Source organism: Scomber japonicus, chromosome 21 (assembly GCF_027409825.1).
Source record: "Scomber japonicus isolate fScoJap1 chromosome 21, fScoJap1.pri, whole genome shotgun sequence".
In the NCBI taxonomy this organism is placed as follows: domain Eukaryota; kingdom Metazoa; phylum Chordata; class Actinopteri; order Scombriformes; family Scombridae; genus Scomber; species Scomber japonicus.
The window spans coordinates 13,825,252-13,843,114 of NC_070598.1; the positions used below are offsets into that span (position 1 = coordinate 13,825,252).

The 17,863-nt window shown below is 39.2% G+C and overlaps 1 protein-coding gene across 1 annotated transcript in view; it reads left to right on the forward strand.

The window, feature by feature from the left end:
- kcnb2b (potassium voltage-gated channel subfamily B member 2b) overlaps positions 1–2,271 on the forward strand; it is a 78,317-nt gene extending 76,046 nt beyond the window's left edge. The window contains exon 2 of the mRNA XM_053342476.1: positions 310–2,271. Coding sequence (XP_053198451.1) covers positions 310–2,271 — 1,962 coding nt within the window. The remainder of the gene's footprint in view (positions 1–309) is intronic.
- Positions 2,272–17,863: the final 15,592 nt, after the last annotated feature.

Sequence of the window (17,863 nt, forward strand, 5' to 3'; positions counted from 1 at the left end):
CGCTTAGACATATAATATATTCTATATACCATAATGTGTTTTCATTCAGGAACACAGTGCTTTTTAAGCAAAGACAGGCACCTGTTCATTTTATTCATATCTTTTACACTTCACATCTCTCAGTATTTATTTATTTATCTTTCCTTGTCCCTAATGCAAACCACAAATCCCTAATTATTCAACATGTATCCCATATCTGTCTGTTTTCAGTTTATCAGGGTTAGGGTTACAGCTTTTTAATTTCAACATGGATTTTTTATTGTGTCCCACTAATAGTGTATTCCTATGTGCTTCTCTTCTTATCTCTAGATTCTGGCCATCATATCAATCCTGTTCATCGTCCTCTCCACCATTGCTCTGTCTCTCAACACCTTACCAGAGCTTCAGGTCGTAGATGAGTTCGGCCAGAACAACGACAATCCCCAGCTGGCCCACGTGGAGGCTGTGTGCATTGCCTGGTTTACCATGGAGTACCTCCTGCGCTTCCTCTCTTCTCCTAATAAGTGGAAGTTTTTCAAAGGCCCACTGAATGTCATTGACTTGCTGGCCATCCTGCCCTACTATGTCACCATCTTCCTAACTGAGTCCAACAGGAGTGTACTGCAGTTCCAAAATGTGCGCCGTGTGGTACAGATATTCAGGATCATGAGAATATTGAGGATCCTGAAGTTGGCCAGGCACTCCACAGGGCTCCAGTCTCTAGGATTTACACTGAGAAGGAGCTATAATGAATTGGGGCTGCTTATTTTATTTCTTGCCATGGGCATCATGATATTTTCCAGCTTGGTCTTCTTTGCTGAGAAAGATGAAGATGCCACAAAATTCACCAGTATCCCTGCCTCATTCTGGTGGGCCACCATTACAATGACTACAGTGGGCTATGGTGACATTTATCCACAGACTTTACTTGGAAAGATTGTGGGTGGGCTCTGCTGTATTGCAGGAGTGCTGGTAATTGCCCTACCTATCCCCATTATTGTCAACAACTTCTCTGAGTTCTATAAAGAGCAAAAGAGGCAGGAGAAGGCCATCAAGAGGAGGGAGGCACTGGAGAGAGCCAAGCGGAATGGCAGTATTGTGTCAATGAACCTGAAAGATGCCTTTGCCCGCAGTATGGAACTGATGGATGTGGTAGTGGAGAAAGGAGAGGACAAAACCTCTCTGGATAACCATCTGTCACCTAGCCGCTGGGGTACCTCAACCAGGCACTCCACCTCTGAAATCAACCTAAAGTCCCCAGATAAAAGAAACCCAGATACTATGCCACAAAGCTCCCCTAATCGTATATCCATCACCACCACTGGAAGTACCCAGTGGACAAATAGGTCCCCACAGCACCTTAATGTTCAGAAACTGGAGGAGATGTACAACCAGATGACCAAATCACAGTCCTTCTCAAATCTTAACACTACAAGCTCCATGAGCACTCTGAGCACAACTGTGACCGCTCCGGTCTCACCTAAGAAATCTTACAGCCCTGAAAACACATTAACAGAAGAGGTGGAGTTGGAGATGAAGGAGGTCCAACCCTCCTCTGCAGATAACTTTGCCAGCTGCTCAGGTGAGGAAGAAGCTGGGCCAGATCAGATCAGATACCCCACAGCCCCACCATATCTCGATCTTAGTCAACTGAGGGCAATTGATGACCAGAACTCTCCCGACACCATACTCAAAGATGGCCTCTATGAATCTGTTAACCCATGTGATGGATCTGAGCTCCACATAGAGGTAGGAGAGAGCTTTAACAGTGCTGTAGAGAATATCCAGAACTCTCCAATAGGGAATAACCCTCTTAAAATAAAGCAGTTAAAGGTCAACTTCACCAAAACCTCTGCTGAAGGCCCACTAACACCGCCCAGCACTACCTCTCCTGGAGACATCAGCTCCAGCATCCTGGAAGACGAGTCCCCAGAGGGAGAGACCTCACAGCTTATTCCCAGTTCAGAGGAGCTCCTCCCAGTCACAGAGGAGGAGACATGCCCATTGTCCCCTAAACAGTTGGTGGTAGACACCCCACCCGGTGATGAAGATCAATCTGCAGAGAACCATGAGGAGAGGCATCTGATGGAGGTGGCAGGTGCTGCTGTTGCACCCTTGTCACCCAAGGCAGCAGCACAAAATTGCACCCAAGATGTGGTTGGGGCTGGCGAAGAAGTAAAAGCTGACAGCAACCAAAGTGGACACAAAGTAGAGAATCACATGTTTACATCTGATATCCACCTGAGACCCGGAGATGGCAGCCTCTCTCCGACCTGTGAAACCAGCATGTGACTCTATGAGAAGCTTTGAGGGACAATAGATAACTATTGAAACACCACTGCAACATCAGCCCGGTGTGTGGGAGAGCAGGAAGAAAAGACAAGAGTGCAGTTGTATTGAAAGATATTTTTGCATGGCATGACAAGTCCCTTTTACTTGTGTTGTTGTGTATTGCTGAAAAAGAAACTGCAGTGCTTCATGCAGAATTAAGAATGACTTTGAGATGAACAGTGGGCTCCAAGAGGAGGCTCTTGAAAAACAGAGGGAATTCATCAACTAATGTAGACATTTTGGTCCTCCTAATGTACATAATGACAGTCTCCTTTTTCTAGCAAAAGAAGGAAATGCACAGAGGGACTTACCTGTAAAAAGCATGCATTTAAAATGACAGATATTTTACGGTGCTTAGTTTGCTGAAAGTGCTCCACTGTAAATACTAGGACATCTAAGGCAATGACAATGCACAGGCTGGCAAAGGAAAACTGTCACTGAAGGTACAAATATTTGAAATGTGAAAAGGAATGGGGGGGGGGGGGTGGGGGGGAGGTTGAATCGAGAGCCCTCAGACTGGGTGTTGCATCGTAGCGACCTATAAAAAACAAAACATATCATTACCTTTTGTGGAAATGCAAAGTGTTCCCATGATGATTCTGTAATGTTTTTTGTGTGAAAAATTGTGTATGAAACTGTAACGTTGATATTATTGCTTTTGGTTTTCATAACGACTGTTGAACTTTCAGTTAAGCATCTGGTATCTGATATAACTTTGAATTAATGACCGTGGGTAAGAAGGACAAAAACACCTGGGGCCAGATGCATAAAGCTCAGTGTAGATTCATTCATTCATTACTATAGCTGCATAAACACACAAAGCCATAGGCATTCTGTTTTTCAGATGTATAAAGTCAAATAGCCATAAATGGATAAAGACATGCCCTGAACCAGCCATTTTCATATCAGTTCTCTACCTGCTCTACCAGGCTGTTCACCTGTCAATGAAACAAATGGGAAAGAAGAAGTGCAGTTTCATCGATTGTGTTGTTCCCCAACAGAAAAACAGCTGTTGTCATGCACAACCATGCAGCTCTTTTTAGCATACATATCATTAATTCATAACATGGATGTGTAAACCATTGTCAACACTGATATCTCAGAAATGTAATCAATGATTAGTTTGTAGCAGTCATATCTAAACCGGCATTACAAGATGTGTTGCAATTAAGGATAATTTCTGCGTATATAAATCGGCCTTTGATTGGCATTTTATAAATCTTTGTGCAAACACAAAGGAAAAATATCCCACAATCATCAACAAACAAATGTATCTTTTACTAAAAGATTCCGATCTCCATCTCATCACATTACCCTCAGATTTCTTTAAAACCATGTGTCCACCTGGTCTGAAGAATGTCTGAGGTGCACTTTCTCACCACACATTCTGTGTTTATAAATACTAGTTTATATGCAGGAAAAGGAGTATGCATGGTTTTTGTGTGGATATATCATTATGCATCTGGCCCCTCTATTCCCCAAAAAGCGCATGTAGTTGCCAAATACGTACTGTATGTAACCAGTAAGGTCAGGAACTATCACATATTACAGCTACTGAACATATTTATCATTTGATTTAAGAAGCTAGGACAAGGTTTGAGATGTCATGTTTTGCTCCTTGTTGAACTTTTCGATTCCATACAAATCTCAGAAATAAATATTATCTACTCTCTAATATCAGATATATACATCTAAAAGTAGTGTTAAGATTAAAATATGAAATAAGTAGGTCTAGATTGGTTGTAGAAAAAATTGACAGTAAGTAAGTGAGAGTCCATAAAACAGACTATTTATTAATTAAACTCAGTAGATCTGGTCATGAATACACATATATGCTTTACATTGTTATTATCTATTTTGGCAATTCAAAAGTGATAGTCTACCACAAGAAAATGACAGTAATCCTCGTGATATCAATGGACCAAATCAAGCACACTGACAAGCTTTCATCTATCTCAGCTGCATAATATCATATACAGTAATAACATGTATTATGACAGTGGTTATGTTTTTTTTTCAGTTTTGTTTTCCTTATGGTTTGTTTACCTGCATTGTGTTCATTGTCCTATCCTCAGCGCCCTGATGTCATTGTTGACATTTGTTCCATACTACTGCAAGTTCATCCGATCCTGCTGATAAATTGAATGCATCATGTTTTTTGTATATCTGTAGTGTCTTGGACTGTAATTTTATTGTGTTTTCTTGTGAACAAAACGATTTTCAGTCAAACTTAAACCCAAAGGATTTTTTTTTCTTGTCTTTTTTTCTCACTTTTGTTTTACAGTGACTGAAAATATCTGTTGTATGTTGCCTTTGATTCCAATTTGTTGCTGGAATATTTGTCTATTGTTTCAGCATGACACTTGGCTAAGTGTACTAGTAGTGTGTTTGTAAAAAGCCACACAAACTAGAATGGTACTGGCAGGAAGTACATGGGTGAGTTGTTTGTCATTTGTCAGTTTTATTATATTGTTTTCTTTTTTTTTTCTTATTGTTATTATCATGTTTTGTCTTCTCACAGAGAGGTGTGGAATGTGCAATACCGCATACTGCAATCTATGCAGGCCAAGAATTGTGGCACTTTATTTTCTGTCTATGGGATTTGTAAGTGTACAGGCAGAAATTACTTGTATTTTTCAAATGTTATATCTTTAATATGAGGCAAAACAGTATTACAACTACCAGAATCTCACAAACATTGCAAATGAGAATTTGACTTTTGCTTTTTAATATTATATGGCTGGCTTATGCTATCAGGCACCTTAATGCCAGATATCAATGGACCTCAAATTTGATTATTTGTGGGAATAGGCATCCAAATTGACCACTTGGGCCTTTTATATTGCTGTTAGATTTACATAAAAATCTAACAAATGTCTGTGGAAGATATTAAGATAATCCAATTTAAATGGCCACACACAAAAGATTTTATGTTTTTTGTGAATTAACGTTGAAAATGATTCTATTTTTTCTAAACCAAAATGGAGCACGACCACAATTTCCTGCCATATGGTGGTTGAAATGATGCGTGCCTTTTCATAACACTGCTGTTTATGGGAAGGTAGCAAGTCATTTTGCTTTGTTCATATAGCACTGTACAGAAAATTCTAATTTTATAGGAGAAATCAGGTCTTTATGTAATAGATACCAGTAATGTTATTGAGTTCTCAGGTTTTCTATAACTCTCTGATGTTTCCGATTGGATAGATTCTCTGTTTTTCTTTAACAGCTAATGTTAACTAGTTACTTCTGTACTTTTTGAACGGTGATGTTGTCAAATCCACATTGATGTCTTGGCTCCCGGAATAAGGAGCGGCAATATTTCTCCCTCCTCCTGGGTAATATGTGTACCACATTCAGTATCCATCCCCATTAGTCTTCAGTGAGGCAGGAAGGAGCACAAACAAAGGGATCGAAGTTTAAAGTCAGAGTTTCAGAGTTTCAGAGCTGAGAAACAGACAGAAGAGGGAGAGATATGTGTCTAACTGACCGCAGGCAAGAAGAGATCCCTACTGTCACTGAACTGATCCATCTGATTATATCCCATTCTGACACCATTGGGTGCTCCAATCCCTACAGCTTTAGAGGCTCCAACCCCCATGGCATGCCCTCAGGAACAGTGATCACTGGGTAAATCAAAGGCTAAAATAAGGGAAAGCTATGAGAATTAAGAGGAAAGGTGATGTGGAGTCCTCCCAAATGGTAACATCACATCAGTGCTCAGTTGTGGTCCATATTTCCATTTGTCTGTATACATACTGTATACCCAGACCAACATAATTTGAATCAGTAATCAGAGATACATGTGAGAGCTCATGGAATTATCTTTCATGTGAAATGATTGATCCCTCATTGGAAACACAGTTTCAAATTCTTTGGTATTTTCCAAAGTAAAGTGCGTGGACAGTGGTGGTTGTTGTTGTTTGGGGTTTTCATTTGTCTTTTTTTCTTTATGTTTTGTAAGGAAAGTTAGATGATAACCTTCTTGTAAAAGCTATTTTTTTCTGTACCTGTACGTTCAATTTAACGTTCTTTTTCCTTCATCCCTTGTTTGTAGTAATCATGTCTCCGTGTTAGCCTTGAGTAATCCTTCATTTTGACAGGTAGGGTAGATAAACAAGGGATTTGGATTGATCAGCTATATTCCCTCGGGATGATGTTTGTGTGGATACTGAAATTAATTCTGTGAGCTGACAGCAAAAGGACTGTGCTCTGTCTTACTGTCTCACGGTGACATTATCATCTGTGATGCTGTACAGAGTGGAAAGGTTATGTCTTTATTTTCTCTGAGAGAATGGGTATTGTCTGTGTCACTCATGCGTGCTTACCAAAACCTTGCTCCCTAAAATGCATAAAGCTACATTGTTTCTTCTTATGTCTCTGTGTACTCTGCCTCTTACATCTGTTGAGTTTTCTTTTTTCTTGTTCAGCTTTGGAGAACATAATCATTAGACACATTCTGAGCTACAGACTGTTTCTGTACAAAACAACATCTTTGTATGCATGTAGTAGTCCAAGCAATTATGTGACCACAGAACACTTTGTTATGGTACATGTATGTCAACATTTCTGTAGAGCATTGTTCCCCATTACGTCTATTAGTATATGCAGAATAACAAATAAATGTGTATATAACTCGTGTGTGTGTTTTCATAAGTGCATCTATGTGTCAGGTGTTCTCTTTAACAAATGAGCTGACGTCTGTATGCCACATCTGCATTTTCTGGATAGATTTATACATATGAAGGATTGATATATAGTATGATGCAAATATGAGTTTATAAATCATTTCTACATTGCGCTATTAGGACTTATATTGCCCTTGCTACACCCAGTTATGCCTAGTTATTATAACATCCAAAAGTGTTTCTCAACATCTTAGTTTTTTTTAAGTCATTATCAGACATCAAGTTTCATATTTCACTTTCAACTAATATACTGGTACTGGTAAGATAAATAGTTTTCCTAAAGTTGAAAACCAGGAGCTTAAGCACGTCTGAAGTACAAGATGACCAAGGGAATTAATTCACTATGATGGAAATAAAAGAGGCTACTAACGTCTACTATGAAAATATCTACTGCATAACAAGGGACAATTACACAACATTTATGTCATCAAGGATGACTATAATCACAGTATCCATTATATCTAATGTGTCACAGCAGATTAAAATTACGTAATGTATAATAATTTGTTGCAATTGCAATCACAAGATTCAATACCATCTTCACATTTATTTCTTAACATCAAAACTTGTTTAGATGTAGATTCAGAAACTCAGACTGTACAAAAACAATTTCCAAAATGTCAAAACTGCATTACTGCACTACTTTATGGCTCATCTTTCCCTTGTTGTATGTGGAGATGGTCAGGCATCCTCACCCATCCATGCCAGAAGGCCTTTTTCAAAGCAGACCTTTTATCAGTGTAATAGGTGGAAAAGCACAGGTGTTACTAATGACATTAATGATGGCTCTGTTTCATTCAAGTGTCAGTGTCCAGTGCCCATGAAGCCATGACAGTATGAAAGTGAGCCAGTATGCACAGTATACTAGGACCCTGAAAAGCAGCTAAAATGGATTTCAGCCCTTTGTTCTTCACACTCTTTATTATTATGTGATTGCAGAAAGCAGTTGTATCCTTACTTGTGCTATCTTTTGTAGTTTTGGAGCTATTTAAATCCAAAGTCAGGGCTTTTACAGCAGTTTTTATTTTTCATTGTTGTGTCATGATCAGGCACAGTGCAGAAAGGTTATCTTTTTTTTTCTTGGACCAAAAACTGAATAAAAATTCTGAATATGTCTCACTCCCACTTTTTTTACCAATCAAGCACATAATACACCTCGAAATGTTGCCACAAGACTCTTCTCCAATATATTTCCCATAGGAATTATATTTTTTATAGATCTACATTTTAATTGATAGGGGGAGAGCTGTCTTGAACTCATTGACTGCAGTAAAATCAGCAGGCTCAGTCTCATCACACTCTTATTTCTTTAACTCTTTGTTCACACATCACACTTGCACATGCTCAGCAAGTCCTCCTGCTTGTAATAATGTACAAATCTAATTTTTTTTTTCCTCAACAAATGTGAATTTGTGCTCCGTGTTTCAGGGGTCCCCTGCTGGCTCTATGGTTAATCCCTGGTAATAGCCAGCTTCTTCTGTTAGATTGCAATGTTATGGGTTCAGCAGTAAATGGAAGAAATGACCCAACTGAGTTGGAGCCTTTGTCATTTGAAAATCAATTGCTCAGATATACCTTATCCTAAAGGCCCCATTCAAACTTTAAAATGTTCACAAAACTTTGAATGTTCAAAAGTTGTATTCTCTGTTGTGATACATTTTGTTCTTTGGGAGCAATTTAAGTCCCAAGTTAAGGCTTCTACTGCAGTTTTCTCTGTGGGAAACATGTTCAGAACAATGTGATTTGTGTGTTTTGACTTGTTGCCATCTGCTGTTGGATCCAAAAGACCACTATTCTGTTTCTCCTGCTGGGCTCCCCCAAGGCCACATGACAAACTGTCATGGCCAACAAACCAGTGCAGCTTGGAAATTCAGACACACAACACTAAACCTGCGAAGAGCTCTGATTGAACTGTTTGCAGTGCAGTGTCACAGGGAGCGTGTGCATGATGGATACTCCCACCTACACTGCTATGTAACTGTACCACAGTAGCTGTGAGTCTGTCAATGTGATGATGCTGTACCAGTTTTCCATATAACACAAGCTGCCATGTTTATTTGACACAATGACCTGCTTCTCTTGAGAATCTCATGATGTGCATGGCTTTTTAGGTTGTAAGTTAATTTATTAAAACATGGTGTGGTTCCAAAAGTTGGAAGAAGTGTGTTTGAAATTTAATACATGAAAGAACTCATTAACCTACAATAACCAGTGTTTAAAAATGTATATGAACTACAGATAGCACCCAGTGCTTGACTTATACAAGTTGATCTAAACTTTAGATCAACTTGTTAAAGCCCTGTGTCTGATCTAAACTTTAGATCAACTTGTTAAAGCCCTGTGTCTGATCTAAACTTTAGATCAACTTGTTAAAGCCCTGTGTCTGTCCAGCCCTTTACTTTAGATTCTAAACTTTATGAGGCTTCAGCAGTCTGAGTTAGTCGTATCAAGTGGATATCTGCGACATTTACAATCTTTTTAGCATCAAATTCCCTCTTTGCATTTCCTCGGACAGTGTTTCCCTAAAAAAGAGGGCCTTTGGTATTAAAAAAACTGTAACACCAAAAGATATCTACTTGATTTGACTCATTTGGACAGCTAAGCGGTGTAAACAGACCTTGGAAACATTCACTCACTGTGTCTTGTCTGTCCTCCTTTCCAGACACATTGGGAACCGTACCAGTGCGATAGCTGTAATCACAGCCACACCACTGTAGACTTAAGGCTGATTTATGCTTCTGCGTCGGAGAGACGCCGTTGCTACGCCGTCGCTCCGACGCTGTTGTTGTCGAAGTTCTGCGTCGAGGGAACATGTTGCTAGGGGATGTGTGTGCATGTGTGTGTGTGGTTTCAGAGGAGTCTCTATCTCTATCCTTGTTTATCTTCCGGTCACAGTAGCATGTAGCACTGCGCTATGTGCGCTAATAACAGAAAACACATACCTTTTGTTCATTATTAATAAATAAATAAAGCAACTGCTGGAGGAACTGACGCTTTGACCAATCACAGCCCTTGCGGTCCGCGTTGCCGTGACGCGTAGTTAGGATTTTTTTGGAGGTGCACGTCAGGCTACGGTGTAGGGGTCTGCATCGATGCAGAGGGCTACACGTAGCTACGTCGTCAGTCCGACGCAGAAGCATAAATCAGCTTTTAGGGCCCTATTTTAACGATCTATAGCGCATGGCGTGAGACCAACACGCCCATAAGCGCACAGACTGGTGCAAGTGCATTTGTTATTTAGACAACGTGTGCGCAGGGCGAGAAAATGACAACTACGCCGGGGTTGAAGAATTCATGAAATGTTTTGAGTGATTCCAGTGACAAATTAAGAAAAAAGGAGTCATATCTTGTTGGAATGGTAGTGTTGACAAGAACTGATGGCATTTTCAACAATCAACATGGGGTTGGAAAGTTTAAGCTGTTGGAGTTTATAAATCACTCAGGATAACTAGATACTAGATAACTAGTATGGTGTTCATAATTGATTGTGTATCTAAGCATCAGGGATTAAAACCCCTAAAAATGAGTACATGGAAAGATGATAGTCATGTGAAATGCTTCCAACTTGGACCAAGAAGCAATGAAGAAAGAACCCATAAGTGGTGTGCCACTGTCTGCAGATGCTGAGTCAACTGAGGAGGTTGAAGATGTGTTTGAAGCAAGAAGAATGAAAGGATTCAGAAAAGGGAAAGAGCAGTACTTGAAAGAATGTGCCTGGATTATGTGACCTATAAAGTGAGACCATATGAGAGGGCTCCCCTCAGATGTTTCTGCTGTCAGGCATATGCAAATTTCTGCAGTGTGTAAAGGAGATGTGGGAAGGACAACTGCAATATGGAGGACTATAAAGAACAAGCCAAGTGCATACACCAATATGGGGTCAGTACAGTGTTCAAAAAGGATTAAAGAGGAAAAAGTGAATAAAATCGGAACATAAATGGGGTTGTCTTACGCTGAAGCTGAAGGAAAGGAGCTGAACAAAATATATGCATGGGCACGAAAGGCTTTCGGACATTCATTGCCATGGTTATCAACAGTGCTTATGAAATACACAGAAAGTCAGAAAGGATTAAGATGGTGTTGGATGCTGCCAGGGGATTCTTGAATGTTGTGGACATTTCGGGAGAGGATGTAACACTGAGGAAAGGATTTGCACAAACAGGCAATTGCACAGCCAATTGGGTCTGGGTTATTGAATGGACAATGTTGTGAACCCGAGCACTTTGGGTGAATGCTGCAAATAGTTTAAACTATGGAACTGATAAAATCCAGTAGTTGGGGGTAATGCACCCGAAAGCTGTTTGCTAACCGCCAGTAAACAACAAGAGAAAAAGAAGAACATTCTGGAGGTCAGCTGTCAATTTGAAGGTGATGGGAAAATGTAAGGATAGAATTTTTAAGTTACAGGCGGAAGAGCCTCAGGGAAGAGAAAGAAAAAGAAAGTCGAGTCATAGTGAAAGCGAACATAAAAAAGAAACCTTCGTGGTTGGAATAAAGATTCAGGGTTTGAGAGAAGGTGCTGGATGTGGAGCTTTGTTAGAAACACACACTGGCTGAATGGATTAAGAATGAAGTGGGTGAAGTCAAACTGATAGACATTAAACAATCTGACTTGATATTCATTGAGTATATATGTCAAAGACACAGTTGGAAAAAGCCTTGAAAATGGTGGCTATGTACCCAGTGGCATGTTTTCCACTCACCTTGACAGCTCCAATAAAAGGTGTCGTTGATGGAGTCTAATGCAGAGTGGATGCAAGGAAATTTAGAGAATGTAACGTGGTGACAGACAGCTATAGAATGAAGAGATTTAACAAAGTAGCTAATGGAAAGTATGAAACTAAATCTTTTATGCTTCAATTTGATTTTAAGTACTTGCCTGGTAGAGTTTGCTTGGGTCACTTCCCAAAACTTTGCAGTGCAAGGATTGTTTTAAGTTTGGTCATTGTTAGTTTGTGGGGAGAATGATTGTGAAGGATACTGTGAGAAAGAGAGTGTCTTCTTTGAAAAGGGAGTCATGCAGTATGGGAGGCTGACTGTACAAAGTGATTAAGGGAGGATCTAAGAAGAGATTTATGCATGAGGAAGTAGGTAAGAAATATTATGATGTGAGACAGGAAGCTAAGGAGGACAAACTAGTTATTAAGTATGCTGAGGTTTGCTTTTGTAAGGATCAGGTGAAGTTTTTTGGCCTTTCTGGCAATGATACTGTACTGCTGGAGTAGATTTAAAAAATCTGACATAATTGTAGATGCAGAGATAGATTTCTGGGTGTTGTGGACGTTTCAGGAGAGGATATGCAGCAGATGATGAGAGAGGCTTTTAGGCTCTCCCAAACACCTGAAAAATAGAACATTTATAGCAGAGTGGGAAATGGGTGGGAAGGGGTTATTATTTTATTAAATCAGTGGAGATTTTAATTTAACTCCAGTAGATAGCAGTAATGAGACAACTTGGAAGAAAAAGAACAACAACAACAACATTAAGAAGGAGGAGAAGGAGGAGGAGGTCTGGAAATCTTGCTGCTCAGATTTTTTTTCATTTTCAAACAGTAGTCTTCAGCCCCGACTGATGCTAACTGATGAATGGTGAGAATTGAAGCAGCTAAGTTTTAAAACTGCTAGATTCCACACCTCCCATAATGCAGCCTCTTTCTTCTCTTACTGCATGCTGACCACATCTTACAAACCTCCACTTTGTGACACAGGCTTTTCATTTAACATTTGTTGTCTCCATGCCAGGCTGAGACAATCCTGATGATATCATTATGACATCATCAGGATTATTTTCTTAGACAACAACGTTTATCCAGTGCCACAGAGGACATTATACAATAGGTTACTGTGTACTTGTTCTAATCGTGACAACTCATCTGACTTTGTTTGTAAAATGGGAAGCCTTTTTTAAAAAGTATTCTTTAACAGAAATAATATATATATTTTTTTTTTTATTTCTGTGTCTATGTTGGTCAGATCAACAGGACCCTCTTTGTCTATCAGTCAGCTGTGGTTGTTGGAGCTCCACCATCACACACTACACATACAGTAATGATGATGGCAAGTTGAAACACATGGCTTTGGATTGTCTAAGTGGGTGTTGTGACAGATCTTTCATAAAGTGCTGTGATAAAGATTACTGAAGTATGAGTACTGATGAAAAATGTCTGTGATTTGTGTGTCTGCTCATAACCCGCAGGCACAGTCTTACAGCCAGAACACCTGCTCTCATCCAGATGCTATATGCAACAGGTGTCACTGAATTCTCCATAGTTTGAATATTTATTTGTTCTAAGTCTCCAACCTCATTTCATTGAGAACTATACAACCTGTGTAAGCAGCATTGGAAATTGAAGCAATTTCTAAATTAAACAGGTTTGCTTTTAAATTATTTCCCTTTTTCCTTTGATTCATCTTTTCCTCCTTTGTTGTTCCTCCATTCACTATTTCATTGCTTCTTATTCTTTCCCTTCTCTGACTATAATTCAGAGTGATGGATCTGAGATATATTCATCAAATCTCATCACTCTCTTGCTAATGCTTGTTGTTGGGCATGAACAAACACCTCCATATGTCCTGCAAAAACTGAACTTTTGTGGGTCGAGGTCAAAGCATTACTTTCTTCACTCTAAATTCTTTAAAGTTCCGCTCCACTTGTAAAAGTGTTCTTCTTGTTTCTACAGTTGGAGTCTGTTCTGTTTACTGTGCTGAATGATGTATGTTCAGAGTTTGCTCCCCGATTCATCCAAAGTGGGGTTGTTTCTCTGTGCTCACCTTAAATCTGAGTTTAAGGCATATCTAGGAGCATGATTTCCGACATCAATTCTTTAACATATCTTCAACTGGACTAATGCTGAAAATGGAGACTTCAGAGTATTGCCGAAGGCAAAAACACCTAAGAAGTGTAGAGTAAGGTAAAGTTGGGAATATGGTGTAAGAAATATTTTTTCATGTACAACTTGGAAGCAATGAAAATTGTGAATAGGTTACTTCAGGCCTTTCAAGCCATGTTATCCCTGCCAAAGCAACAGTCACCAACCATCATTTGACATGACTGCAGGAGGAACTTTTTCACATGGTCGCCTGTTCACTGTTTACTATGGTTAAAGGCACTGGGACAAATAAGTGGTTCACCTGTTTACTGTGTGCATGTGTTTAGGTTGCTGTGGCAGCACTTTTGATGAGTATATAATAGTACCCCTATAGACTCACCTTAGCATAGCCTGCCACCACATTTATCAGTCTCAGCCCAGTCTGGTTTTGTTTATTTCTTTGAAACACTTGAAGTACATTTTAAATAGACTTTTAATTGTAAAGGTTTTAATTAATAATATTTTACTACCTCATCTACATCATGGCTTTCAGGAAACAAAACATGAGAAAAAAAGCCTTGTGAATAAAGCAAATTCTGATCAACAAAATGATGGATAGTTGTTTTTTTTAAACATAAATACTGCTGTCTGTCTGTGTTTAACACCATTATTACTTACCATCTCTTTTTCTCCCTCCCATCTTGAAGCAGCAGTTTTCTCCATCAGCAGAGCCTGAGAACAAATTTTCACCAGCATGCTCCACTGGGCTCTGTGAAAGGATGCCAGGTTAGTGCAAAAGGCAGCCGGAGGGACTGTGTGTGGGGACAAGTGAGTGGACATCCAGGTTATTACCTTGTGGTTGTAGTTTTTTCTCTCTCTCTTCCCTTTCATTTTTTGCTTTTTGATTGTTCTTTTCTTTTTCTCAGTGTTTCCTTTTTTTCTTGTTATTTCTTGATTTTACTTTTTGATGTTTTGTCTTTCTTGTTTCTTTTTCCCTTTTTTTCCCTTTTTCTTATTTCAATATCTTAATCTCCAACAAAATCAGCTCAATCTTATAATAAGGAATTTAGAATAAGGTAAAATTTTCGGTTAAACAAAACATTTCAGTTTATACCCCCCCCCCCCCCCCTCCCACAATGGCTCATACAAATAACCCAAGCATTGGATAATAAATGGTTGGGAGACATTATTACTGGTCAGTATCTCAGTAGCAGCTGGATCCACATCAGAAAACATTTGTTCTGATCCCAAATCTTGGGAGCATGTCGAAATGATAGCCCCACTCTATCCTATCAAAGGCTTGGCATGAGTTCAGGGATATCATAGCTGTATCTGTTTTTCTTGGAACATATTCAGGACATGACGAGAAATCGCATTTTCTATTCGTTTTTTAGCATGGTGTCATTGACTGCAGAGTGTCCCTCCTCTTTTTCAAATTTACAGATTCTCCCTTCCTTCAAACACTCTATATCCTCGCTCTAAGCAATCATGTTGCCACTAATGTATAAATGTCTGGGCTACAAGCTTTAGTTTTAGGCAAATCAGTCTCTCCTCAACAAAATAGGAATTTCTTCTTAACCGATTTTTAGCCAATTCAGTGGATTAAGCTCCATTCTCATGGTCAGCTTCCTTATGAGATTACAAGGTTGTTTGCTTGATCCTTGCTCTTGGCAAGACTTTTTAAGGAAATGCAGACAGAGACACACAGCTGGTTTCAATCAGCTGACTGAGATTCTCTCTCTCTCTCTTTTAACTATAAGTACATTCAAACTTTCAGTGGTGTCAGGTTTCATTCACAATTTGCACACACACACACACACACACACACACACACACACACACACACACACACACACACACACCAAAATAATATACACAAAGACATACTAAATACTGGAACACACTCAACCCCCACTTCTTTTCAACTTGCCTCCTCTTTTCAAATGTAAGTAGTTTAGAAACAGTGTTAGTTTAATGGAATATACTTTCCAGCATGCATTGCAATGCTGTGAAAACTGTAGTTGGGGCTCCAATATTAAAATAAATTTCTTGCAGCAGCTGATGGCAGCAGCAGTAGCAACAGCTGCAGCTGGCAGTATAATCAGCTTGCAGCAACCACACACATTGTCTTCAGGAAATACACATTCTAGTTATTGTGTGACACTTTGTCCTTCGCACTCTTTATTATTCCGCTAAGTCTTCTCATTTCACAATCTGTACGTTTTTTGGATTTCTTGAATTGCTGTATACGTTGTGCTAGAAATCCATTCAGATGTCAAACTGTGCAGCTCATTCAGCAGATGTGTGCCATTACTTTTCTGTTTAAGTCAGCAGCCAGCAGACAGCAGGGCCTTTTCCTATCAAACCCCATTCTTTTGGAATAATCTCCCCACTGACGTCAGACAATCTGATTCTGTTGAGCCTTTTAAATCTAACCTTAAAACTAATCTTTTTTTACTTAACCTACAATTAGTTTTGTTTAATTGAGTATTTCATGACCTTGTGTTGGTTTCTTTCTAAATTAATTTACAAAAGCATTTGTTCTGCTGGTGAAATTATTAATTATTGCAACTGATAACCATTGCAAGCACATGAGCTTCCAAGCTGTGTGCCCCCCTCTCTTTTCTCGCTCTCTCTTCCGATTCTCTACTGTCTTTCAAGCATTTCTTGCTGGACCAGCACCCATCCTGGAACCGCTCTGATTCCATGGCTGTTGGTGCCAGTTCCTGAGGTTTTGGATCTGGTTACCTATCCTGCAGGAGCTCTGCCTCACCCTGTGTCTCTCTGTCTGAATTATGTTATCTTTCATTCTCTCCTCTATGAATAATGTCTTCCTTGTTTCTTCTGCCATGTATTTGAATAGTGTGATGTGAGTTTCCCCTGTGTGCACGTGCAGTCTGTCCACCTGCCAGATCTCCATGTTGATGGAGGTTGTGTGGCTCAGTTCCTTTTCCTGGTGGCACATGAAATCTGTTCAATCCTCTTCATCACATTCTTCCCATATATTAATCATCCATTTTAACTTTGTTACCCTATTCAATGTTGTATTGTGTAATGTGTGTTCTATTCTGTTTACTAATCTATTACACGCCTGTCCATCCTGAGAGAGAAAGACCCCTACTCTTCCCAAGGTTTCTTCTATTTTTTCAGGGACAGAGCATATTGTATTGCTGTACGCCCCTCTGGCAATTTATTTATGATATTGGGCTATACAAATAAATTGACTTGTTTTCTATCACATTCCAGCAATTTTATATCATCTTTTTAACATCAACTGTGAAACTTGACTGCTCAGACATCCCTTATCCTACAGACCCAATTCAAACTTTAAATCATTCACAAAACTTTCCAACGTTATGTTTTGTGTTTTGATACCTTCTGTACCTTTAGGGCAATTTAAGTCCAAAGTGAGAATTTTTAGAGGAGTTTTCAGATCTTGTCATTGTATGTTATCACCAGGAACATGCAAAAAAAATCTAAATATGTCTCACTTCCATAGTTTTAACTTTCCAAGCACACATCATACCTCAAAATATTGCCACAGGCCTCCTCTCTGTCAAAATGCAAATATATTTCCCATAAGAAATATAAATTTTGATATCTAAACCCTAATTGATAGGGAGAGCGCTGTCATGCTCTCATTAACTGCAATAGAATCTGCAGAATTTCAGCCTTCTCACTTTCCCATTTCTTGAAATTGAAAGATTATCTCTTCTTTCAAACACTTGGTGCACTAATTCGCTAATATGAAAACATTGCCACAACATTCCTTAATAGGAAGACGAGTGGAATACGTAACGTTCTCTGATAGGAAAATGTTGATATCAGTGTTGAGCTGCAAAGAGATTGAGAGAACTGCATTTGATGGGAGAATGAGTTAGAAGACCACCAGGGTCACCCCAGGAAATACAACTAGGAAATAGATATGACCAAATACTAACAACAAGTACACATTTAAACAAGGCACATAGACTTGTTCACTGACAGGAGATGTGATCCAAATAAATAAATAATTATAAGTTGTGCTATCACAATGAAACACATAACAAATTGTAAA